This window comes from Neomonachus schauinslandi, chromosome 12 (assembly GCF_002201575.2).
Source record: "Neomonachus schauinslandi chromosome 12, ASM220157v2, whole genome shotgun sequence".
Classification (NCBI taxonomy): Eukaryota; Metazoa; Chordata; class Mammalia; order Carnivora; family Phocidae; genus Neomonachus; species Neomonachus schauinslandi.
Window position 1 is genome coordinate 16,168,646 of NC_058414.1, and position 27,715 is coordinate 16,196,360.

Here is a 27,715-nt window from a genome sequence, read left to right on the forward strand (position 1 = left end):
CCGCCCCCTGGTTCTTGGTACAGAGCTCCTAAAGCCCGGGTAATTTTCTGAGTGATAAGAACACTAGGAACATCTTTTGTTCTAATATTTGGTCTTTGACCCTGGCTCGGGACACAGAGCTCCTAAATCCTTTGGAATTTCCTGGGTGATAGGAGTGTCTTTTGTTCTAATCGATGACTCTTGATGGGCTTCTGGATGGGGGCTGGTCACCAGAAAGACCCAGCCATGATTGGAAGCTTTGAAGTTTCAGTCCCACCCCCCTTCCCATTCTCTGGGAAGGGGAGAGGGACTAGAGATGGGGTTAATGATTGATCACGCCTATGTGATTAAAGCCTCCATAAAAATCTCCAAAAGTATGGGGTTCAGAGAGCGTCCAGGTTGGTGAGCGCATCCACGTGCCAGGAGGGTGGTGGACCCCAAATCCAGGGCCCAGAAGCTCCTGCTTCCAGAACCGTCCCAGTCCGGCCCATGCCCTATGTATCTCTTCATCTGGCTGTTTATCTGTATCCTTTACGGATCCTTTATTGTATAATAAACCGCTAAACATAAGTGTTCCCCTGAGTTTTGTCAGCGACTCTAGCAAGTTATCGAGCCCAAGTCCCAGTTTATAGCTGGTTGGACAGACGTACCAGTAACAACCTGGATTTTCTACTGGCTTCTGAAGTTGGGCAGGGCATTCTGGTGGGACTGAGCTCTTAACCTGTGGCATCCGACACTGAATCCAGGGAGATGGTGTCAGGACTGAATTAAGTTGTAAGACACCCCGCTGGTGTCAGAGACTTGGTGGGTGTGGGAATAAACCCACATATTGGCGTCAGAAGTGTTGTGAACGTGGTAACTACCACGGTCACAGCGGAGGGGACACACAGTGGTGTCTCTCCTATACAACTGTAAATATAATCGTTCCCATTGTTTTCGATAAGAAAACACAAAACGGTTGTAATTGCCTAGTAGATGGACTGATACTTAACATTTACTCGCTGTGCACCACTGGCAGGTGCTGACAAGCCATTAAGTAGGATCATATCCTGTGTGGATGCGGCTCCCAACTGTGAGGAGTGTCTGACACGAAGCCCTACTCCTCTCTCTAAAGCTTTACGGGGGAAAAAAAAAAAGGATCAGGAAAATTGCTTAAAAAACTGGAAAGTCATATGTATGACAAAGGAAAGTAAATTCAAGGTGGGATTGATGTTAAACATTTAAAAAATAACAGCATGAATAATTTCCTCTCCACTAAAAACATGCTCCTCAATTGTAGTAGAAAGGATTTAAGTTAGACACTAATTATTTGTGCGTTCATTTAACAAATACGTGTTGTGTGCTTGCTATGCTGTTGCTGTTGGTATTAATAAAACTTCCAGGGGCACTGGGCTGGCTCAGTCAGCAGAGCGCGCGATTCTTGATCTTGGGGTCAGGAGTAGAGTTTACTTAAAAAGAAAATTTTTTTTTTGTTTTAAAGATTTTATTTTTTAGAGAGCGAGCGAGAGAGAAACAGCATGAGAGGGGAGAGGGTCAGAGGGAGAAGCAGGCTCCCCGCTGAGCCGGGAGCCCGATATGGGACTCGATCCCAGGACCCTGGGATCATGACCTGAGCCGAGGGCAGACGCTTAACCATCTGAGCCACCCAGGCGCCCTAAAAAAATTTTTTTTAAACCCCACAAATTTCCACTTAGTTAGTGCCTTGTGCTTTGCCCTTTATATGCATTATCTCTTTTAACTTTCCAAACAACCTAAGTATTAGCATCTTTAATTTCCAGATGAGGGAAACATTAGAGAGGTTGTGCAACGTGCCCAAAGTCACACAGCTGGTGGGCTGTGGGCCCTGGATTGAAACCCAGGTGCATCTGGCTCCATAAGGCTTGCTCTCACCCCAGGTGCATCTGGCTCCATAAGGCTGCTCTCACCCCAGCAATATGTGCCACCCAGTGCCTAACACTGACCTCTAGGCCAAGGGCAGCATTGAAAACGATTAGTTAGGGTCTCTGCCCTCCAGGAATTTTTAACTATAGCAAATACACTTCCATAGATGGCTGAGGATGGGCGCAGAGCCTTATGACAAGGAGAGTGGATACATGCAATGTGTTAAAATTTCAGAGTGAGTGATCCCTTATGAACAGGCTTAATGCACAGGTAGAATAATATGGCCTGAGGCTTGAAAACAGTAAGCGTTTCAGTTGGTGGCCTTGGTGAGGAGACAGTCCAGCCAGGAACGTTATAAGTAATGGCTCAGAGGAGAGACAGTGCAAGTGTATTCAGAGAACAGGAAGTTCATATAGGGAAGAAGTATTGGAAAAGAACATTAGATTCTCTTATTAAAGAGACTATATTTTATTCTCTGGGCAATGAGAACTCACTGAAGCTTTCTGAGCAAGGGACTGACCCGATGGAGACTGTCCGCGGTGTTCTGCCAGGGCAGTCTAATACAAGTGAGGCCTGGGATGGAGGGAGAGTGGTCTGCAGTAGTCTGGCAGGAATAAGGAAGGGTCTAAGTTAATGGGAAGCAGAGAGAAGAGAAAGGATGCTGGACACATGAAAGGATGTGAATCCAAGACCACAACTTATGAATTTGAGAACAAAGAAAAACAACGATTTCTTGGTGGGTCTTCAAAAGGTGTGTGTGTTTGTATGTGTGTATCTTAATTTATCCAGGCTTCTATAACAAAAGCACCATAGACTGGGTGGCTTATAAACAACATAAATTTATTTCTCACAGTCCTAGAAGCTGGGAAGTCCAAGATCAAGGTTGCAGCAGATTCATGTCTGGCAAGAGCCCACTTCCTGGTTCATTGACCGCCATCTTCTTACTGAATCCTCACATGGTTGTAGGGGCAAAGAAGCTCTCTGGGGTTTCTTTCATCAGGATGCTAATCCTATTCATGAGGATGTGCCCTCATGACCCAGTCACCTCGCAAAGGCCCCCCCCCTTTAAATATCATCACCGTGGGGATTGGGCTTCTATATATGGATTTTGCAGGGACACAAACATTCAGTCTGTGGCAATATCCTTGCAACTCAAAACGTCTATAGACCAACAAGATTGGTATTGCCTGTGAGTTCACTGCACTTGGAGAATCTCTGACCCCACCTCACACCTACTGAATCATGTGTACCTGTTAACAAGATCCCTAGGTGATTCATAGGCGGTTTGGGAAGCACTGGTCTGTTTTCTTATAGAAATGACCTGTGGTCACAAAAAGTTAATGTTGATTGAATTTAACATAGTATAGAATTTAATACAGTATAGTATAAAGCTAATTCTATAGTATACTGTCTGTATAAAATTAATAAAATAGTCTCTAATTTTGTGTTACACGAACTCAATTGGTAAGAGAAAAAGAAAAAAAAGAGGACAAATTGGCATAATCCAGGGTAGCCTGTCCATGGGTCCTCATCACAGAGGTTGGGCAGCTGGTCAGAGAGTGTGGCTGAGAATCAGAGCAGTAAACACTGGAGTAAGAGAGTTCCGGAAGCAGGCCACACAGCTGACCCTAGGGCTGCGTGCTCGTGATGAACAACCAGGGCACCTGTGAAATTAAAAATCATGTTTGTAACACCAACAATGAAACATCAACCAAGGAAACACCCATGTCCAGAGTCCAGCGACAATCTGGAAACAAGCAATTGGAGATTCTGACTGGGTCACCGCTGAGGACATGGTAGCAAAGAGAAGCCTGCGAAGCCAGGATTTTAAGGAAACTGGAGCTGCATGAATGCAATTCCTCTGCTTCAGTTTGACTGCTGGGATTTGGCTCTCCTGCTCGAACCTCTCATGGGAACCCAAAAGGCCAAATCCCACAAACTGTGAGAACTGCCAGGAATTGGTCTAGGGAGTGGCCAGAGTGACAATAAGCTAATAAATCTGCCTCGCCACCATGTCTGTTGTTGATTTTCTACAACTTTCTTCTTGAGATTTCACATTAAAAACATAACATTTGTGCTTTTTTTTTTAATACCATAAAACTAATAGATAAAAATAAATGTTTCCGCAGTTTCAAATTTTACCGGTACACAGCATCCTTTAAAAAGAAAACCAAATACATGCTCATCGGACTACCAAAAATTTCCCATTTTCACAGAGGAACAGAAAATTATAAACTGCTTCGTAACTCCTTCCTGAGGCTATGAAATGAGGCTCGGGATTACCTTTAAGTTATCGGATAATCTGAAACTCTTGCCCCGTGGTATAATTGGAACTTCCGTCGGTTGCTTACACTGTCATTTCTTTTCTTGTTAAGATATCAGCCACAGCTCTGCCTACATGTGATGTGTACTTCCAGCAACAAGGGAGCGATTTCGTAGTTGACAAAGGCAATATAATACTGAAGAGCAATCAGAAGAGTGTACATGCTGACGAGTGGAATGAGGTAAACCATTTCTTCATGGCCGTTGTCTGTCCTGCCGTAAGGGAACAACCCAGGACTGCCCTCAGAACCGTGTGGGGCCCGGGTAAGTGCTCAGGCCATGTAAGCTCCCAGTGTCCTCAAGGATGGGATAGACGAAAGGAGGACACAAGCTCAAAGTAATTAGAGCCTCTGGGCAAAACCTTAGTAGCTTTCTTTCTTTCAAGACAGAAGTTTCTGGAAAGCTGGATTCTGGAGTTCGAGAGTCAGGTATTATGAATTCACAATTTTTTGTTATTTTAGTAAGGAAAGGTACAGTGCTGAGGAATGGTTCTCCCCCTCATTGGAGGGAAAAGGACATGTGGATATCCCTGGAGATAGTGCATGGCTCTGCCCTGGAACCAGGCCGTGGGAGTTGGCCAGTGCTGGCCTGAGTGCAGGATGATGCCCCCTCCACGGGACCCCGCCTCCGATGGCTTCAGAAGGCCCAAGGAGACCTGAGGACCTTGTAGCCATCCAACTATATTAGCCAAAGTTGGGGGTATTTTAGGCCCATTCATTTGTTCGTTCATTCATACACTGGGATCTTTACTCACTGGGTGTTCCCGTGTGTGTAATGCATGATGGGCGTGTTAGAAAGCAAATGAAATCAGCCGCTCGCTGTCTTGTTCACGAACCTAACACCTAAGTCAGTTCCTTCCATTTAAGAGACCTCCTTGAGTGAATGCAATGCTTGGATCAATAACAAAAATATGTAGGCATGAAGCCTGCCCCCGAGATTGTTGTTGTGGAAATGAGCCATGTACACAAACAACTAATGGTGGCTGGGTGGGGTGAGTCTCATAGAAGAGGTGCACGTAATGTGATAGGGACTCTCATCTCCAGCTGAGAGGAGCAGAGAAGGCTTCCTGGCCGGTGTTCTTCCTCCCGGATCCATGCACACCAGTATGGCGGCCTCACTCTTTGTCTGGTTTCTGTTCCCACACCGCATGCCCATGGAGCCTTTTCTGACTCTCTGGACTTCTCATTCTGAGTCCATCTGAAATAGAAGAGTGGGGGATGAGTGGCTCCTCCCCTCCCCTGGCTCTCTGCAGTGCAGGTCAGTGAACCTCAAATTTTACTGTGTGTCAGTATTGCCTGGGGAGTTCATTCAGAATGCAGATTCCGAGCCTTCCCCTCAAGATGCTGAATCAGGGAATCTGGGACCGGTCAGGAAATCGGCCAAGCACCCCGAGGTGATTCTGATACAGGTGGTCCCTGACCGCACTTCGAGAAACACAGCTCTGAGCTTCCACAGACTATTCTCCTGACTCTTGCCTGAAACAACCACCTCTGTATGATTGATTTGTAAAACTTCTACTCATCCCTGAAGGCCCAACGCAGATTTATCTTCCTCTGACATTCCCTACCCTGCCATCTGGACATTGTTCATTGTTTCCGTCTCTGGGGTCCCACAGATCAGTAATTTTCAAAGCGAAATCAATTGGCTGGGCCAGCTTGGTGCAACAGAATAATACAAAACAAGGGCATTTTTTCTTGGTGAAAATTTTGTATCAGTTTTCTATACATGCGTATGTGTGGGCTGAGTCGCTGTCTTGGGTTGGGTTCCCCCGAAACAGATATGACAGCAGAGATTCGGGTGCACGTGCTTTACTGGGGGGACGCTCATCAGGAGAAGCCTGTATGGGGAGCAAGGGCAGGAGGCAGGGAGGGGAAAGCAAGGCAAGGACGCGTCTAGGGCAGAGTCTAGCCTTGGCCTGGCCCCTGGGCAAGGTCGGAAGCATAAACGGCACAACAGAATTGTCCCCCGTGGAGGCCCAAGGGCAGGCCTGTTGTGTTCATCGGTCAGTCATTGTTGTGGGCGGCCAGGGCAGGTGCAGGCGGCCTCCCTCATGGGAGCTCCCATCCAAGGACAATTCTCAAGAGAAGGGAGCTGTGTGAGACAGCAAACAACAGTCACAGCAGCTGGTAGCTGGGGAGAGCAGCCCAGCAAAGGGCAGTGCACGGAAGCATCAGCTCCTTGAGTGCTCAGACTCCCAAGCATGGCCATTTGTTCGGAAATCAGGGAAAAAGAACATTGAAGGTACTGAAATATCCAGCTTCTTAGTTTCTTCTGTAGTCTCTCTTGTGACTTGTTAGTGGTTTTTTATTTGCTGTTTAATGTCACTTGAAGAAAAGGAATATTTTTTTTTAAAGATTTTATTTATTTATTTGACAGAGAGATAGATAGCAAGAGAGGGAACACAAGCAGGGGGAGTGGGAGAGGGAGAAGCAGGCTTCCTGCGGAGCAGGGAGCCCGATGTGGGGCTCGATCCCAGGACCCTGAGCTGAAGGCAGATGCTTAATGACTGAGCCACCTAGGTGCCCCAAAAAGGAATATTAAAAAGTTAAATTATTAGCATGAATTGGGCCATTCATCTTTCTGTCATGCGATGCCAGTTTTCAGTGCAAACATAAGAGCATTTGGCTCCTGTGTAATCACTGAAATTACACAGTTTGTATTTTGTAGTCACATTTGCATCTGTATCTTGTTCTTCCCAGAACAATGGAACGCTGCACAAAACTAACTCAACTTAGTTTTCGTTCCACTTCTCGGTTTGTGTCCCGCCAACGCTCCCTACCTTCAGCGTACTAATGAGTAAGGGAGGGCTGCAAAAAGGGCACCTGGGAGTCACCTTATCTTTTATTCCTCCTAGGCATCTTCAGTGTAAGCAGCTGGCTGATACAGGGAAGCCACATGAATAATGTCTTTCTTAGAATGCCTTTGCCTTCTTTCTACTTTGAAAGCAAGTTCTGGTTGGAACAGAAAGCCTGGCTTCCTGGAGCTGTCAGCACCCTGCTTACTCAGTCATAAATGTAACACATTTACCTTGTACGCACTCTTAGTCTCACTGAACGCATGCGCATAGTAGATCCACTCGAATGCTATGCTCACCGGGATCACGTGAGCTATTTGCAAATGGGAGCAAGCAAGCAAGCACATGGTGGGCATATCTCTTCTGCTCACATGTGCCCTCCATTATCCCAAGAGACGTCAACTTACAAAACAACTTCAAAGATAAAATTATTATTTCAAGATGGTGACAGCAGAGCATGAAACCAAACATGGGGCCCTTCTGAGTGTGGGACCCTCTGCAAGTACGCGTGTTGCACACCTATGAAGCTGACCATGCTCATTTGCTTCTTACATTAAGTTCATTCCATGCAAGCACAGGTTCTCCAGGATTCTCATTGATCACCATTCCTGGGGAGATTTACAAAAGGAGATTAGTGGGACAAACTGCAACCTTCAGCTGTGACAGTTGGTCCCGAGGTTGTAAATGATACTATCTTCCCCCTCCTTGCCACCCATTCTAGATTCCCTCATCCTCAACTAGCACTTCTGTTGGGTAGGATGACCTAGGCCCTCATCCCTCCAGGGTCTGAGCCCCTGGTTTCCATGGTCTCATCAGGCTACATGTAGGGCAGCACCAAGTGTGTCTTAGTGGGCCCCTCAGTGCCATGCATATTCCTCACGTCCTGACTGTACAGCATCAGCCCTTCCAGTTATGGTCATTTCTTCCCTGGCCTCCTGGTCTACTGGCATGAGGAGCCTGAGTGACCATGCAGCAGCCATAGCTTTAAGTTTAGTGGAGTTCTTTGTTCCTGCCCAAGAATCAAGACATCGAAACCCACAGAGCCTAAAGTTGTAAGCACAAGAAGCCCAAATTCCCATGATCACCGTCAGTGACAGTGAGCTTGGCTACTCCTACTTGATTTCCAAACCCATGTTTTCTCCCTGTTGGGGACACTGCATTACATAAGGCCTTCGCCCTAAGGAGTAAACAGCCTCCAGAAGACCACTGTCCCACCTCACAGGGTGTCATTTCCAAGCTAGCTGAAGCTGATGCATCTTTGGGAGACCCCATTCCACCCCCCATCTGAGGTTAGGGTCTTCTGGACGGTTTGGTTTGTGTAGGAGCAGGGGATTTCAAAGTCACATGATTGCTGCTATATTTCTTTTGCTGCGAAGTGGGTCCCTTGAGCTGAGGAGGTATTCTGGTTTTCCTCACTGGTGAATCAGACACTCTGTGAGCCCTCAGACAGTGGTGCTGACCAAGGCCACAGAATGTCTGATTCTGTCTATCGGAGACCGCATAACATCGCCTTGGACTAAGGGACCCAACTTCACTATCCTTTAATATAGGAAATCAGTGTGCTATTTTGTGGAATATCTGGATGGTCCAAACCCTTTTGGGCTATACTGTCGTAGAGAGTGGGAGAATGTGAATGGCCTTGGGGCAAGACTGAATACACACTGCTGCTCACCCCAAGTCAATACAAATTGCTTCTGTTCCTTCTTCTGTATGGGGATGGAGAAGAACACATTTTGCATTTCAGTAGCTGTATATCATATATGAAGGTGGTGTTCATCTGCTCTGGTAAAGATACTCCAGCAAGCACAACAGCTGCAAGTGGGGCTACCAGCTGGTTAGGTTTGTGTTAAGTTTGTGATGAGGATATGATGGGAACCACCACCAAGTCCTGAGAGTGGTACCTTGAGGATACTGCTGATTTGCAATATTGTTTTGTATTTACTGTATTGGCTTGGTGGGGAGAAAGTGGAGGCGGATGGGCATTTCACAAGCTTTTACTTGGCATTCCCTACTATAAGACCTCTTATGTTACCTCACAGGTCAAAGAGTCAATGTCGACTGCTAAGGAGGTCTATGCCAATTACATACTCAGGAATTGGAGGAAGTAATCAATGGGTGGTTCATAAGTGCAGTGAACGCATTGCAAAAAGAACTTAGGCCAGGACTCCATATATTACCTCTCCTTTATATGCCCCTCTTCTAACAAGGGGACCATGATGGCACTTTGGGTACCTGGTTTACACTTGCCAGGGCGTTGAAGAGTCTTTCTTCATTGGGATCTGGCCTCTTTTCCGTCACCGTGTTCTGGATCTGAGAAGTGGCTCAGATCTAGGAACTTGACAAAGCAAAATGTCTTGCCATGGGGGCAGCTGACCTCAGCCTTTTGCTAACTCATACCGGATCGCTTTTGATTATATATATGAAGCAATACCTTTGTTGTCTGCTCATCTCTCTTGCTCCGAGGAACACCATGTTCCATTAATCATCTCCATTGAAGATTCCTACGGGTCAGGCCCCCTTGTCTCCTACTCCAACCTTGCTGCCCACTTTAATAATTGTACCCATCTTGCTTTTGAGAGTTAAGTGATACCCAGCCTTTGGTAGTCTGTGATTCTGTCCTCCACAGTGATACTAAGGAGCTCAGTTTTGTAATGATGTATCCTACCAGCCTACAGAGGTTACTCAACACTCAGCTTTTCAGTGATGCTGGTGCCCTTCTCACCAGCTCATTACTTACTGTCTTGATATATCGAGTGTCCTCTAGGCCTTCAAGGAACATAATCAGTTGGTGTGTTTTCTGTTCTTGCATTTTAGATCCATTCTAGCACGCCTACTACTCTGAGCCTTGAATCCCTTCCTCCACAGCCTGATACAGCTGTTCTGGAACCTCTGCTTCCTTTCCTCAGGGCCACAGCTTTTGCCAAGCTTCCAAGAGCTGTTCCAGCAATATATTGGATCCATCTCCCAAGATTCCAGGGCTCTTGCCAGGCTATTAAGTCCTACATTGCTGGTGGCCCCAAATCAACAAACTCTCTTTATCCAGTTTCATATTCTGCCTCGTTGGTCTAGCAACCTCAGGACCCATAGTCAGCCATTCTTTCCCAGTTGCTACTGGTCTGTGTTAGCCAGGTCCCTCTCAGAGATCCAGCCCTTTCCCAGTCAGATCATGCTGAAACTTGACCCTAATTATCAGGCAAGTGGTCAGGAGGGATAGTATAGGCAGGTCCTGAGGAAGGTACACATTTTCTTCCAAGACACCTGCATCATTTGAGGTTTCTGCATTGTCCTCAAATGTGGCAGGGGTGGAGTGGAGGGGCTCTATTTTCCAGCAAGAGTGAGTGGATTACTTCTGTAGTCCGAGAGCGCTCAGGGGAACCTCAGGGTTCAAGGTTCTCGTGTGCATCACCCATGTCTTAAAAGCCCTCTTCTTCCCTGTGAGGGGCTTGACTTTGTCATAGGTGACTTACCTCGGCTGAGAACTCAGGCTTCTCTGAAGTTCCGCAAGTCTTACAACTAAGTCCTGTGCCTGGACTTCAGCTCTTCCTGCCATCTAGCTAAAGGAGAGGAGTCTGTAAATACCTCCAGGGAGGCCTCGGATTCTCACACTGGGCTTGGAATTCCTGGGTGATCGCCCTGAGCCTCTCATCTCTCATCGAAGCTTCGGTGGCATTCAACAACTACCCCCCATTTCCACAGTCCACAGTCCTTATCATTATGGCTCCCCCACATCTCTTGGTGCCAGAAATATCCAGTGGGCACCCCCCTCCCCACTTTATCCTGTCCCAGTTCTCCACAGGTGACAGCTTTAGCAATTGCTCTGCTAACCACGGTCCAGGGATCCTCGATACATGTTACACACGGGGATCCTCATTGCCAGCTGAACCCAAAACGATCCTCCTCCCAATTGCATCTGGGAGTCTGCTTCTGGTCGTGCATTTTAGATCCATTCTAGCACGCCTAGGGAACGTGCTAGCACATTTCTAGGGAAACGGTCTGGCGCCGACTGTCTCAGGTCAAGTGCCCTAGAAACAGAGCCCAAGACTGGATTCAGGTGCATGTGATTTATTAAGGATGTATTATTCGGGAAGATTCCATAAGAGAAAGACAGAAACAAGACAAGGGGAAAGAGTAAGATGTGGTCTCAGGTAAAACAAACTTTGGATTGATCCACGAAGAAGCTCAGAAGCATAAACCGCAGACAAAGTTGTCCTGTCGGCTGAGAAGCCAGGGTCAGCTTTTTATACCCTTGTATTAAGAAGCCATTGGCCGCAGCTACCCCGGGGGCAGGGCTGGAGGTGGGGAGGAGGTATTTAGGAGGGCAATTCTCTGGAGAAGGAGGCAACTGTGAGCCCTTAGAAGCCACACACACAGTAACTCGGGGGTGGGTGCGCCAACCAGGTAAGGGGATCCCCGAGGGGCATCTGCAGTGTCTATGGCAGTTGTGAGGGTATATAGACACGTTTACATAGATCTGTCCGTTGGGACCTAATCTGGTTGATACAGTTTCTTATTTACATTTTGGTTTCCAATGCAAGATTCTAAACTCTTCCGCAGCAAGGACTCTGTGCTAGTCATCTTTGCATTCCTAACGCAGGGACTGGCAATGAATTGTTGTTACTAGTCAGACTCTTACCAGATAAAGAGGAGCTTGGGGTCGATCACAGAGCAACTTTAACTCCAGATGAAGTAATTTGGGCGTGATTCTGTTGGCGGTTGGAAAGAGTGTGGAGCACTTACTGGCCGCAGTGGACCCTGCGCATTGGGCTAGGGAAAGGACTGGGAGAGTGGCCGAGGCACTGTTGTAGTGATGCAGGCAAGAAGCCACAAGAGGCAGAGTTCTGGTAGAGGCTGCGAGCCGAGGGAGGCAGATGCAAAGGTCATTCAAGTATTATCTACAGGATCCAGATGGCCCCAGGCTGACAGCCAGTAGAGAGACCATCAGTGAGGCTAATTAATCAAGTGTGTTACAAGTTTTATTCTTCTATGCCTGCACGCAGAAAGAAGAGCATGCCTCATATTTGCATGGAAGAAATATCCAAAAAAATAAATCCATGTGGGTTTTCTTAGTGTCATGCATAATTAGACAAAGCCCATGAAGTAAGCATGGGAATATTTTCTTTCCCTCCATATTTTGGCCAGAGTTCCACAGTCAGATTTGAGAAAACCCAAGGTCATCAGTGTGGAATTCGTTCAATTCATTAGCACGTGGGGTACTTAAGTTTAAAGTGGTTTCCAGGGGCGCCTGGGTGGCTCAGTCGTTAAGTGTCTGCCTCCGGCTCAGGTCATGATCCCAGGGTCCTGGGATTGAGCCCCGCATTGGGCTCCCTGCTCGGCGGGTAGCCTGCTTCTCCCTCTCCCACTCCCCCTGCTTTATTCCCTCTCTCACTGTGTCTCTCTGTCAAATTAAAAAAAAAAATCTTAAAGTGGTTTCCAGTGACATTGCTTTCAAATCAATCATTCTATACCGTAACATATGTTCTGAAAGCTGCTGATTCAGCACATTATCCTCAGCTGCATTCTGGACCGGATCCTGGCTGGGATAATTTATCTGTGACTCAGATGGATCATATACACATCAAGAAATACGTACTTTTTTTTTTTTTCTGAGTTCTTCCAGGACTGGACTCTAGGCAAAGCTGTGTGCATTCCTCTCCAATTTTAGGGCTCAGTGACTTTTGGCCAGGTGCCTGCCCTTCACGTTGTTTTCCGAGAACCGGTTCCTGGGACCCTTGTTGCGTGGACTGGACCTGGATTTGCCAGGGTTCTCCCTGGGGCTGGCTTGAGATTTGCCGTCAACAACATTTCCTTTCCCATGAACTTCACCATTGCCCTTCGCTACGAAATTCAGGTACCCAACTTCTTTTTCAGGGGTAAAGGGCTGACTGAAGTGCATTCTCGAACTATGAGTTTCCATTCCAGTCTTCCTAGATTAGGGTCATCAGAAAATGATTTGCAAAAAGTAGAACATCTGGAGAGCATTAGAAATCAAAGAATTTCCTAGCAATATTAAAATAACACAGTAAGCCAGAGGGATACATGCTTTATTCCGTGGAGAGAAGCTGAATTTGAAGTTATATATCTAAGGTACAGGGTCTAAGGAAGTGGTGATGGAATGTTTGTATAAGAACAATGAAAAACTAAACTAACATAAATTCTGCCCTCCTCGGACTTTTTTCTAAAAATTTAATAAGCTAACCTATGTGCAGAGATTCAGATTCACGCAGAAGAGGCATTTATTTTGCACTTGGAATTTACCCTGAAACAAGAAAAAAAACTAAAGGCAGACAGCTCCTCTTGCGTCCTCCCCCTGCCTTTTGAGAAATATCTAAGGCAGAATAGAAACCAAATCAGAAAAACACTCCATCTAGAGTGGTAGCCCCTAACCTTTTCTCTGTATAATCTTTTCTTTGATAATCTGAAACCCCACAGACCATTTCACCTGAAAAATATTTTATAAGGCTGGGGATGGTCTCAGAGCCCCCAGGGTTCCTCTGGGGACCACATTCTGGAAATGTTCATGTTATGTTGTATGAGCAGAACTGCTGATCCACTTTGAAACTCTTGATACGACATAATTCTCTATTGCTCAAATGAAAGCCAAGGGACTTCAGTGAACTTGGACCTGGGGAGTATGATGAATCATTAAAAATAGGATATATATTTTAATTTTTCCATAGAGAGGACACATCTGTGGCATCTTTAAAAAGCATTTCCAAATTGCATGGCTTTCAGAGTATAGCTGATTAGCATGTACTATAAATATATATGCATATTTAGACACATATAAATAGATTTAGCAATATAATCATCAAATATCACATAACAAAATCTATGTAATGATACATTTATATAATAATATTTATGCAATAGCATGAAAAAAAGGATATAAGCTTTTGTGAAGGATTCCAAATTTCCATTTTTGTTCTGTAATACAGGGACAGGTACATTAATTGACTCTCTGGGAGACAGAGGTTAAAGACAAGGCCTGTCAGGAGCGCCAGGGCTTTTCCAGCCCATGAACGAGAGCTACGGCCAGAAACAATATTCTTGGGTCTACCTGGCTCACCATTCAGACCCCAGCGAGTTAGAGCTGAGAGTGAGCCTCTCAGACTTTGCTCGTAAATTCCATTTTCCGAGAGGGCTGGGGGTTGTGGATTCGAGTCCAAGTGCTGTCCTTGAGGTGTGTGTTGTACCTGCATCCTCACAAGGACGTGCTTTTTATGTCCTGTCCGTCTAGCCCTCAGCCGACTGGACTGTCAAGGTCCTGGCTAACCCCCGTGGAGGGAGTGAGCACTGTCCACGCGAGAGTCCGTGGCCACGGCCTCCATCTTTCCCTTTACCAGCGGCTTCCAGGTATGCTTGGGACCTGTCCTCAAACATGGAAGGCTTCTTAGAATTTTGTTCATCTATCAATAATTTGTATCAAAGAACTAAGCAGGAGAAGAGGTGCATTAAAGGAGACGGTGACATTTATTAAGTGCTTGCTGTGGGCTACACTAAACTTCACATTTAAGATCGTATTTTATCTTGCTAACAACTCACTGAGGTAGACTTTCTCTTCATCAGGCGAGGAGGGAATTGAGAATGAGAATATTTGGAGACCTGCCCAGTCTCATAGCTAACATATTGCAGAACCAGGATTCTAGCCCCGATCTCCTGATTCTCAGTCTGGAAATTTCCTTTCCCTTTCCCCACATGGCCTGGAGAGGTGAGAAAATGAAATGATACAAGAGTAAGAGTCAAATATTTAGCTGGCATTATCTCAACAGCTGAGAGTCTATCAGGTAAAAAAAAGCTACTAACTCTGAGGCCACTAATTTTGCATCAGAGATTTGTGGCAAAATAAAACAAAAGACCCTGTTGAGATTAGCATGGTAGAAAGGATGAAGGACATTTGTTCTATCCTTTTCCCAGAGCGGTCATGACAACCCATGGCTAATAGTTCCTAAGCTTTGCTATTTGGCACAATCCTATGCAAGAGCCACAGAGAGAATCTGAGAGTGAATTTGCTGTCCACCCAACGCGCCTGAACCGGTCTAGACCTGGCCTCTACCCCACGGTCAAACCCACGTCCGCGCAGGTGGGATACCACCAAATACCCTGGCCGCTTAGGTTATATGACTGTACTTTGTCACTGAATTGTTGCTTTATTTCTCTTCATACAGAATCGTGCTGCTTCCCACACCCATCTGTTTAGAACCAGATGTACAATATTTCATAGATGTCTATTTTTCCCAGCCTTTGGAAGGAGGGTCCCACGCTTATTCGCACATCCTGGTTGATTCGGTAAGTATCTCGGAGCGATGGCGTGCTGCCTTCCAAACTGAGCCCCGTTATCATTCTGCTTTTAGACTGCATGGTGCAATGTTTCTTTAGAAGTATAAATGAGTTTGTTCCATTAGAAAAATCACTGATTCTCTATAAATGTCACCTAAGACCAATTGCAAACCTTACAGAACAGCACGCACCAGCAACAGTTTGAAGTGTTTTACCTATTCTATTGTTTAGTCTTCACGACAACTCTGTGAGGGAGGCACTGTTGTTGTCCCCATTTTATAGACGACAGAACTGAGGCACAGGGTCACAGAGCCAGTGAGAGAGGAGTCTGCCTTAAGAGCCAGACTCCCTGATGCCAGAGCCCCCACTCTGAGCCACCACGGCATCCTGGCATTGCAGAAAGTTGGGGGAGAAATTCTACCACTTTAATTGTCAGTGTCTTGTAAGTTCCGCTCTATACATACTGTGTTTTTATATTGCTGTGATCAGAGCACTTGTACATAGACAGATATTTTTTAGTTCCCGTTATATCATAAGCATTTTCTTATGGTGCTTATGTAGTCTTCTTATCATTTTTAGGAACGATGCATAATATTTCCTCAAATGACTTCTTTCAATGCCTTTGCCCCACAAAGCTGGGCCACAGATATTCCTTCCAAACCTCTCACTCTGTACAGAACTTCAGGCCCAGGCTAGTCCCTGGGCAGAGTTTGGGCACTGAGGAAATTTAAGCCTTCACTTACCAGTATCTATTCCCTACTCGTCAAGGTTTATGGCTCTTGAAATAGCCTGTCAAATTAATTTCTGGGAAGTATTCTCCAATTAACTCTCACGATCATCAGAAATATGTGAAAGTATCGGGTTCATTCCACCTTCAGCAGAATTGTATAGAATTGTGTGGAATTTTTTAAAAGTAATTTTGTGGATAAAAATCAAATTCATTTGTTACAGCTGCATTTTTAAAATATTCGTGAGAGGGGTGCCTGAGAGGCTCAGTCGGTTAAGCGTCTGCCTTCGGCCTTTGGCTCAGGTCATAATCCCGGGATCCTGGGGTCCAGCCAGCGTTGGGCTCCCTGCTTGGTGGCGAGTCTGCTTCTTCCTCTCCCTCTGCCCCTCCCCTTTGCTTATGCTCTCTCTCTCTCTCTCACTCACTCTCTCTTTCTCAAAATAAATAAATAAAATCTTAAAAAAAAAAACCAAAATAAAGTATTTGTGAGAATCTTCTAATATCATGATTTAATTGGCAAACTACTGTCCTACAAGGTTTTATTTGAACACAGCTATGGCCAGTTGTTTAAAGATTTATTTATTTTTGTGGGAGGAGGAGCAGACAGAGAGGAAGAGAGAATCCAAGAAGACTCTGCACTCAGCACAGAGCCTGACACGGGGCTCCATCTCACGACCCTGAGACCATGACCTGAGCCGGAACCAAGAGTCGGACACTTAACTGACTGAACCCCCCAGGCGCCCCTGGCCAGTTGTTTATATATTATCTACCACTGTTTTCAAGCTACAAAGGCAGAGCTGAGTACTTGCCACAGAGGCCTTATGACCCACAAAGCCAAAAATATTTACTGTCTAGCATTTTATAGGAAGCTTGACAATCCCTGCTTTAATTAGTTGTATGTCCATATTTCATGAATTGTGTCTTTTAAAGTTTAATTTTGAAGCATCGAACATTTTAAATTTATAACCTGGAACTTTGCTGTTTCATCATTTACTATAGAACTCAGTATGAGGCAGGTGTATCTTGGAATTTATTCAACAAGTTCAGGTATTGTAACATCTAGAAAAAGCCATTATATAAGATTATTTTACCAGAGATAGGATTGCAAAATTTAGAAAACGAGGGAGGGAGGGAGGGAAGGAAGGAAGGAAAGAAGGAGAGAAGAAACGGGACACTCAGATTTGAATATTGTATAAATATGTCCAAAATATTGCCCTCGAATGCTGCATGAGACATACTAAAAAATTATTCATTGCTTTTCCGAAATTCAGTTTCAACTGGGTGATTTGTATTTTATCTGGCAACCTTACCCAAAGATGGTCTAAATCTTGCACCTGGAGGGCCGTCTGATATTGTGGTGAGGTTCTACCATGTTACAGTAGAAATGAGGTGGAAAGTAGAAATAAACTCTTGAATGAGAGTTTAACTATCGTGATTTCCCTACCCATGTTAAGTCCTATTCTCTGCCCAGGAACTTCAAATAGAACTGCACTCACAGACCAACACATGAGTTACAAAGAAAGAAAATCAAATCCAACAGATTTAATTTAGGGGGAAAAAGCTAAAAGTTGGAAACCCACGCAGAGTAGAGAAAGGAAAAGGAAGAAATTAAGGAATTGATACATCATGAAGAGATTTTATTATTATAATGATAGTCATGAAACTCAAATTTATAAGAGCCAAGATACTCCTCATCTTAAATCCATATCCTGAATATTTTATATTCACTATTTATAATTTTATTTATAATAGTTTATGACTTGATGCTGTATTTCATGCATCCATGCAAATTATCCATTCATCACCCATTCGCTGAGCATACATGGGCTGATACTGTGCCGGTTCCCGGGGTGTGAGCTGTGGTCCCTTCCCTCAAATAATTCTCAGTCTGATACAGAAGACGGACGTGTAAATAAAATCATTGCAGTGATATTTGGTAGATACATAATACAAATGGGTAATTTGAAATTAACTGAAAAATATTTCCATTTGATGAGTTTTCAAGCAATCATCCCTTACATATAGCTACAAAAACCATGAAACCTGAATGAAAATTAGGACAGGAGCCTGATCTTCGCAAAGTGTCAGAACCTCAGAAGAGAGGCTAGATCCCTCTTTCGGGTCAGATTCCCCAGAAGCCGGAGCAGAGACAGGGACTTAGGTCCCCCTGATTTATTGAGGGTGTGCTTGTGGGAGAAGAGGCGCAGGGGACAGGGGAAAGAACAGAGCAAGGATGTGATCTGCGCTGAAGTGTAGCTGATCCCACAGGGGGCTTGGGAACCTTCTTGTACCACTGAGCTGGCTGCACCTCGAGGCCAAGTGGTGGAGCCTGTGTGCCCCCAAGTCATCCACCCCACCCGGCCCCCAGGGAGTGTGTTCACTTCCGGGCAAGTTGGCTGAGTCCAAGTTTCTGGAGAAAGGGACAGCTGTGAGACTTTAGCGCCAATACCACAGCAGCTGGTGAACGGGGTGATCCGGGCAGGGCACCTACAGTGTCTCTTTGAGTCCCTGACCCCGGATGTCCATAGGAGAAAGCCAATGCACATTTTCTGATTACAGACTAATGCAGTTATTTCCACACCACCAATATTGCGGCTCTGGGAAGATGCTTGACTGCCTGAGCCCTGGCCCTTTCAAAGTTCATTTTTCTCCTACAGCCAGATTAACATTTATATCTAAGACCAGGATGCACTACCAAGAAGCCCGGATGAAAGCTTTGGTCAACCCTGGATGCTCCGTCTGCAGAAATAGCTTTTGTTTGGCAAGCCTAGTGAGACAGTCACAAATTTCCTTCAGTCACCCTATTTCATGATATATGCTTCCATGAAAATGTGTTTAGAGTCACATAGAATATAAAACTGCCATTCTTTTAAACCATGGGATGGACTACACTTGGTAAACAAAGTCTTTAGAAGTTTCTAGAAGAAGTGAGTTACAAAATCTTATAGCTTGACAGGGACTCTTACCATCTGGCCCATCAGTTTGGTGCCAGGACTGGCCTCCTTGAAACTGCCTCAGACCAGTAACTGTAGATAACGAACCCCTGGTTGGCTGCCTTCATCCCCAACCCTAGCCTGTCCGACTTCCTTCTGCATCTCTCTTCACTTGGTATGTGTTTGGAGAATGCAGTCATTTTGGTATCAACTTGAAGAGACCACACTAGACAGGTGTGTATACGTCTTCATTGAGCAAATATTTATGAAGTAGCTACTGTGAATTAGACACTGTGGTAGGCACAGATGTGAACAAGACAAGCACCGACATGCCGGGGCTTCCTCTCTAAAGGGGGGATGCAGACAGTTACACGGGAAATGGCAGTGTGGTCTGAGAGCTACCGGAAGCCGTGGCAGGTCACCGAACAGAAAAGCTCGGGGTGCCTGGAGCAGTGATCCTCAGTATCACCTGACCCAACCTCCTCTTTTTATTGCAAATGTTTTGTAACACTCTTTACTGATTTGAAATACAATTCATGGGCATCATAGCCTACCTTCATACATACCTTCCAAAGAATGTCGATGTAATGTGCGAATACAAAGATACATAAAAGGAAAGTAATTTATAGAGGAACATTATGTACTTCAATATGTTTGCGCACTGGCATGAATACGCCGTAGACACAGGAGACTGGGACATGCTCAAAGGTGTAGAATCCCTCAGTGTGAGACAGCCATGAAAGCAGGAGTGTTGCAAACATGTTGCAGTCATGTTTTTAAAACAGAGAATAAGGCTTTCTCACCTTATAATCATAAACAAAGATTTCTCCTGCATGGGTGTTCGGTGAAACATGGGCTGATTTTCCTTTGTGTCAAAACATCAGGGATTTCTGATCCGCACCTGCTAAAAGCCAGTAACACACCTCATCTGATGGCCATGACAACCAAAACTACCCCTTGGAATTCCAAAATGCCCCTTAGGGGATGGCACCTCCCATATTGAGAACCACTGAGCCAGGAGGTTGGGGGGGAGGGGGACATGGGGGTAAGAGAAAGAAGCCACTGAAGGTTTGAAGGAGGGGTTATCTGAACAAACTGCCTTTTAAGGAATCACTGTGACTACAGGGTAGAAAACTGAGGGGGGAAGGAGAAAAAGGGTGGAAGATGGGACATCTGTTGGGCTGCCACCGTGGTGATCTGGATGGCCTCCATTAGAGCAGTGACAGGGGGGTGAAGAGACATAAATGCATCCTAGACACATTTGAGAGCTTAGATGGACCAGGCTTGTGACTGACTTGATGTGTGGGGCAGTGGGCAGTGTTGATGGCGAAGAGGCAAGTATCAAAGATGACCTTCTTCAGTCTTCTACACTGAGTAGCTTGGCAGATGCTGACACTCTCCTGCCAACAGGCTCAGGGAGGAAAGCGGGTTTCAGGTGTGTTGGTTTGCAGTGCCTGTGGGATGACCAGTAAGCTTGTCTGTGCAGATCTGGAGCCCGTAACTGAGACGTGGGCAGGAGGCCTGGGTCGAGATGTCGGCAATCTATACTGACGGTAACTGAAGGCACAAGGTCGCCTAGAAGAGGGGTGTGGAGTAAGGGAGGGGCTGATGAGAGAACCCCGAGGAACCCAACATTGAGGGATGGGTGGAAGGAGAGGCGCAGCATTGGCGTGAAGAGTAAATGCAGGAGGAGGCAGTGAGGGTAGCAAGGAAACAGTGTTTCAAGAAATGTGGCTATCAAGGAGTCAAAGGGCAGAGACGGGGGCAGTGACAGGAGGAATATGTGAGATCAAGGAGGTGATTTTATGGATGGGAGAGATTTCAGCACATTTAAATGCCATTTGAAAGGAAGAGATTAAAGAAAGAAAGTATAATCCACAGAGAAGTTTCCTGAGGGCAGAGGGCACGGTGGCAGACATCCCTTCACCTGGGACACTTCTTCGTAAGCGCCGAGCCAGGGACAGGGGTAGTACCTGTGCGCCTGGAGTTTGGGAGCAGGAAGCGGGAGGCTCCATTTCCTCTGGGAAGCCAGAGGAGGAAGGGGCAGTGAGTGGTCCATCCAGAGTGCAGGGAGAATGAGGATAGTGGTTTGAGGCATGGAGACACCGTGAAATGGGCATCTGGGGCTGAGATTCCACCCCTGGCGTGTCAGAGGGCAAAGAGAGAAGGACCGGGGGTGTGGATGGGCGTGGGGGGAGGCGATGGTTGAAAGGGTCCTTGAAGCAAAGGACCATGGGAACAAGGTTCAGTATGGACAAAACAAGAAGGCCAGGGGAGATTTATCTGGGCCCCCTGGTTCTCTCTTTTAACTTGACCTGCTGAATTAAATCTTAATTTCAGTGCTGACCAACTTGGTGTGACCGATTCTCTTATACCAACATGTTCTCCACTGCATCAGCCATGCCACTGAAAAACATTTAAAATGGTAATAGGTTATAACATAGGTAAAATCTTCTCAAGAAATATAACCGTATGGCTTTTCTTCACATAGGTTATCAAACTGTAGATGATCCCTTTTTGAGAATAAGCTTAGAACAATGCATTTGCCCCTCTAATAGCTGTATGCTCTAAGCCAGCAATTCACAGAATACATCTGTGAGATACTGAGTTTGTGGGATGTTAGTGTTACTTGAATATAGGACCAAGTAGTTAAATAAGCATGAAAGCACTGAGTTTAAAAATATCTTTCTTGCAGGACTTCTCAGAGCTTTATATGGTAATCTACACTGTGACTCCCCAAGAGGCAGATAGTTTGATGTAGGACACTACTGTTCATATGGAATTGAAAAGGACAAAACATTTAAAAGGAGAGTTTTGTGGATTTAGAGTTCCACAGTAATACTGTGGAATGCGCTAAGCCATAATTCCTGAATTTATCACAAGTAGCCTAGGTAAAAGTCTTTGAAATCTAAGACAAATTTATGAGCAAGCTAAAAATATAATAAGGATGGTAAAAAAAAAAAAATCTTATTTTCTTTGTCCCAAGTCAATAAATGTAAATATTTAAAGATTTCTTAAATACGATGAAAATCCTAAAATCTTCAGTTGTAAGCATTTTCTCATAGATCTAATTGTTTATACAACTAGAATCTTGAACAGGAGACAGTTATGAACCTGAGTCTTCTTTCTGCATTATTTCAAAAGCTTGGTCTGATTCCCCAAATCAATTCATTGGAGAACTTCTGCAGCAAGCAGGATTTAGATGAGTATCAGCTGCACAACTGTGTTGAAATTGCCTCGAAGGCAGGACCTCAGGTGCTCCCCGGGGTGTGTGAGAGGCTGATAGTCAGCATGTCCGCCAGGCTACACGATGGGGCAGTAGGTGAGTATTGGCCCAGTGGGCTCTACCAACGCACAGCTTTTTAGAATGTGAATGAATCATTTTAATTTATTTGAGCATCTACTCCAAACAATCAATGTCAATGACAATTTCCCAATGTTTAGATATACAACAGTGTGTTGATGTGTTGGAATCCCAATGCACAGTACGGTAAGTGTATAAAAAAGGAGCCTTGTGGTAGCATTTGGCTGCTAGGATACCGGAACTATGGTCCTAAAATACTTACTTGGAATCCTGGAATTTTAGGGCTGGAATGAACTCTAAACAACTTCTTTCATCCTCAGACTTCCATTCAGTGAACGAGACTCTTGGGGTCCAAACCCATTAGGTAACTTGTCCATTTCACTAAGCCTTAGGGCTGTGTTTCTCATCCTGCAATTTGGGGCTGAATAATGCTTTGTTGTGGGGGGTCGTCATGGGGGGCTATTCTGTGCATTATAGGAAGTTTAGCAGCATCTCTACCCTCTGCCCACCCGATGCTGTAGCACCTTCCCTCCAGCTGTGACATTCAAAAATGTCTTCAAACTTTGTCATATGTTCCGGGAGGCGGGGGTTTACAAAGTCTCCCCCCAGCTGAGAACTGCTGCTATAGAGTGACAACTCCAGTGAGACCTCGGGGTTCCTGAGTTCTGGGCATAGGCTTCTCCCATTACACTGCAAGACTCTGGCTTCAGGGTGCCCACAACCCCATGAAGGAGACGGAAGAAGGGAAATCAAACGGATGGTCCAGCACCAACATAGATCATCAGGATCTGAAGGAATAATATCAGTAATACTACATGTACTAATGTATCAATTAGTACAATACTAATGTATCAGAAATACAATTTCTTTTAAGCCTTTCATTAACTTGTTCAGTAACATTTATTGCTAAGCTATGTGTATTAAGTCATGTTTATTGAGCACTTACTACCTGCCACACAGTTCTAAGTACTTCATGGGCGTTCTTGTCTTTAATCCTTATAATCCCCTGGGGTAGATCCTATATTTTTCCCATTTCACAGATGAAGGATTCGAGGATGAGAGAAGTACCAAGCAAAAGAGAAGTGAACTAAAGCTCCCAACAGGACCGGGTGCTTCTGGGTCGCTTACTTCACCTCTAACTGCCCTCTCTGGCTCCCCACAGCCTGCAAGTGTCACCCTCAGGGCTCGGGGGAGCCCACCTGTAGCCGACTTGGGGGCCAGTGCCCGTGCAAGCCTCAAGTGGCCGGGCGCTGCTGTGACAGGTGCTCACCAGGAAGCTACGGTTTGGGACATCATGGCTGTCACTGTACGTAGCAGAAAACAGATGGGGGAAGTCCTGCATGGTCACAACCTTGGCATCTCAAAGGCAGGAGAATCAGTGTGGGTCTTTCAAAGAGGAGGGGACTGGGAATTTGACGACATGACTCAGGCTGTCTGTCTATGTAGATAAAATGTATGGGAAAATTTTTCCATCGTATTTCATTCATCCGCTCAGAGGGCACCAAATGGATACAGAGCTCCATTAGTAATCATGAGTGATGGTGCTCGCTTCAACGGCACATATCCTAACATTGGAATGATACAGAGATTAGCGTGGCCCAGGTGCAAGGAGGACACACAAATTTGACTTTGAGAAGTCAAAGAAGGGGACAGCTCTGCCACCTGGATATGAGCCTCTCTGATGCTGGGGTCGCAAACAGCCATGGAACTGATTTTGTAAGCGGCACATTAATATGGGCTTAGATGGGTCTTTGTCCGTACGTGTTGGCAATCCAGTCCATGACTCCCATGTTCAGGGGATATAGTTCTCTGTTCACGCTGTAAGCCATTAGTGAAAATACTGTTCCCCACAGAAACCTGTCTTTGGTGGTTATCTCCAGATAGGTTAATTCTTTCAGGTAAAGGAGCAACATATCTTTTTAGTCATGATTCAGAGAGATGGCATACCTTCCTGGTTATTGTCAACCCAGCACATAACGCTTAGGTCCATGAACATTTTTGTGTCCCTTTCTTAAAAAAAAAAAAAAGAATGAAGTGCTTGAGATTCACAAAGGGGTATACACAAAGGAGCAAGCCTATCTTCCGCCTCCCACCTTTGTGTAGGGCAGATTGGCTCCAAGGATTCAACAATTCTCTAGAGAAGGATTGAGCCTCTATGATCTCACTGAGGAAAAAGAAAAATCCAACCACCCTGAGAGGGGTTTTTATATTTTTTTAGAATCTTGAAGTTTGACTTGATAATTAGAAGTTCGAGTCACTAAGAACATGCTACTTGTTCAGGTCCTGTGTATAAACAACGCTTATAAGCCCCGATGGCTCACAGCGTATTGTTTATTGGGTGAATGAGGGAATTGTGTGACAAACATTGACCCGGTACTCAGTGCATGCCAGCTTCTCAGACTCACTTTATGTACCTGATCGGGATGCAACAGTAAGTTCAGCTGCTACAAAATCAGGACCGTCACTCATTCCCCCAGCACACCACTTGCCCCCCACTCAGCATGTCCTCTTTCTTTGTCTAGAGTGTCACTGTCACCCTCAAGGCTCAAAGAGCCCCGTATGTGACCAAATAACGGGACAGTGCTCCTGCCAGGGGGAGGTGGCCGGCCGCCGTTGTGATCGGTGCCTGCAAGGCTACTTTGGATTCCCCAGCTGCCGCCCTTGCCTTTGTAATGGGTTCACCGAACTTTGTGATCCAGAGACAGGCTCGTGTTTCAATTGCGGGGGTTTTACAACTGGAAGACACTGTGAAAGGTACAGAATCCACATGTAGTTTAATTTTGTTTCTTTTGTTCCGATGTCACAACACTCTCTGAAGGACCACTGAGTAGAAACTCAATGGTATTTCAGTGTAGAATGATTGCTATGGGAGGTGGGGGGAAGATAGAGCGTCATTCCTGGTGTCCTTCAAGATCTTGTGATGAGCCAGACCATGTCTGATTAATTGGCCTGGCACCTTGCTTTTTATGTCCCTGAAATATGACATGTAAATTCAATGCTACTATATTGAGTGTAATGACTATACACCTTGGGACTTTCAATGTAAAGCAAAAAATTACTTCACAGAGTAAGTGAGCATCTTCTAAAATACGGAGTTTTGAGAGTTGCAGTGTCCTCAAGCATAGCAAATCCACATTGGCTAATGTGAGCTTTTCCTGGGAACGTTTGGTAAAAAGAAATTGTCTTGCCAGATGCATCAATGGTTACTATGGGAATCCTCCTTCAGGACGGTCCTGCCGCCCTTGCCGATGTCCAGACGTTCCCTCAAGTAGCCAGTATTTTGCCCATTCCTGTTATCAGCATCCTTGGAGCTCAGATGTGATCTGCAATTGTCTTCAAGGTTATGCAGGTACGCCGTCTAGTTCATGATGCCTTTTTGCTCCTATCCCATAGTGCTATCTAAAAAATGATCCCATGTTCGTAATTTATCTGCTCTGAACAATTGAGTGGTCCTGAATAGAAGTTAATGGTAAGAAGACACAATCTGGTACCTTGCTGCTTTACTGAACAAAGGATTTGAATGATTCAGAAACCAATGACAATGAAGAGCTCATTCCTCAGAGCTATTACTGTTTTTAAATAGTTCTGGAAAACTAACTGAAAATGAGTTCAAATCAAAATAATTTATTTAAAATAAAACCATCACATGTTAAGTAAGATACATAGGTGATTAAGTAATATGTATGTCTTATGTAACATATAACATAAGCAATTTAAAGTAAAAAATTTTAATCAAATGCTTTATATAATCCCAGCCAGTCAATTTGACTGATATTTAATAAATACAACTTATTTTTTCAGATGTCTTGAAGCACTGATTTGGGCCTCATACAGACACCATAGAAGTCAATTCAATATTTGTGTCTGTCGCTCTACCAAAAATGTTATTTTGAAGAGTTTAAGCATGAGTGTAAACATATAAGGCAAACAGGAAACAACATGAATTCACCTTGATTTAATCATATTTTGAAAATATGGTGCTGCTATTTTCTTCAATGATAGTTACCATCATGATAATAAATGACATGGCTAATTTTTTCTTTTTTGCTGCCTATGTCTCTACTTCATTCTGATGTCTTCCCATGTAGTTTCTTGTCCATGTCCACTCTGGCTTGGTTGGTCAGTGTTTAATAACTGAGACCATGATTGGCTGACGAGAGCATTCCTAAATGGGATGAACCAAAATGTGGGGGGTAGACCCACAGTTTGAGTACCTAGCTGACCACCGTTCCCTGGTGGTTGGGAGGGTAGCAGGTGGAGGCGTGAAGGGATGGTTTCTCCACACTGTGCTTGATAAAAACACTCTCCAGGCTGCACACATCAAGAAAACCACTATCACCATCTTCACTGCTAGACCCCCATCTCAGGGTGCTGCTGGTTCACCTCCAGAACCAGGTGAGGGTGGGGGTACCCCAGAGAGAACTGGGGCTGAGATCGGCTTTGGGTCCTGAGGCACACTTGGGTGACCCCAGTTATAGAAAGTTCCAGAATCCTGTGCCTACCACTCTGTAGTTTTTTTTTAAGGACTAGAATGCATTCCTCACCAAGGGCTTTTTAGTTCTGAATAATCGTTGTATTCTCTGACTGGATAATAAATTAAAATGAATGTTTTAATTCAGAACATTTTTTCCTTCTTCATCCCCAGTGTGTGACATCTCATTATCCCTTGAAGATCCTAATTATTCTCTGTATCCGTCTCCATTCCCTGCTCCCCCAACACCCATCCCCCCACCACACACAGACACAGAGACAGACAGACACACACACACACACTTCTCATCTCTTTCCCGTGTCCTCTCCCCTCCATTCAGGTAAGCAGTGTGGAGAATGCTCCGCGGGTTTCTACGGAAATCCCAGAATTTCGGGAGCGTCTTGCCAGCCATGTGCCTGCAACAAGAACACGGATGTGACGGACCCCGAGTCCTGCAGCCGGCTGACAGGGGAGTGCCTGAAGTGTTTGCACAACACGCAGGGGCCCCACTGCCAGTTCTGCAAACCGGGTTACTTTGGATCGGCTGTCAATCAGACCTGCAGGAGTAAGTCTGCCTGGCCCCTGGCGGGGAACGTGGCGGCAGAGAGAGGCCCTGCGTGCATGTGCCCGGATTGCCTGCGGATAGGGCTGGGATATTAACAGGCCGATTCCTAGACTATACCTCCGACCCACTGAGTGCAATCTCCAGGAATTTGGGACCAGTTCATCCAGTGTCTTTAATGTATCAGTTGGGGAACCACTGATGCAGGAGAGGGCAAGGGGCTGAGTCTATGATCTAAAAAAAAAAAAAAGGAGGAGGAGTAAACTGCTCATTTTTAGGAGATATTTAACTATTTCAGTTGACTCAAGTCAACGTAGTAAACTGTTTTCAGACTGTGAGTGGCAGGTGGAAAACGTGAGGCTTTCAGTCACTCTCATTGTGAGCTCTCGGAACATAGTCGGCAGAACCACATGAAATCGCTATGTGAGGCGATCAGAAAGAGTTGAATGTGTTCAACCTACTTAG

At 45.2% G+C, this 27,715-nt stretch overlaps 1 protein-coding gene across 1 annotated transcript in view; it reads left to right on the forward strand.

Moving 5' to 3' along the window:
- Nucleotides 1-27,715, forward strand: part of LAMB4 (laminin subunit beta 4) — a 102,492-nt gene that overhangs the window by 39,957 nt on the left and 34,820 nt on the right. The window contains 8 exon segments of the mRNA XM_021682940.2: nucleotides 12,639-12,824; nucleotides 14,214-14,329; nucleotides 15,142-15,262; nucleotides 22,058-22,235; nucleotides 23,380-23,523; nucleotides 24,740-24,971; nucleotides 25,409-25,566; nucleotides 27,029-27,253. Of these exon segments, the coding sequence (XP_021538615.2) occupies nucleotides 12,639-12,824; nucleotides 14,214-14,329; nucleotides 15,142-15,262; nucleotides 22,058-22,235; nucleotides 23,380-23,523; nucleotides 24,740-24,971; nucleotides 25,409-25,566; nucleotides 27,029-27,253 (1,360 nt within the window).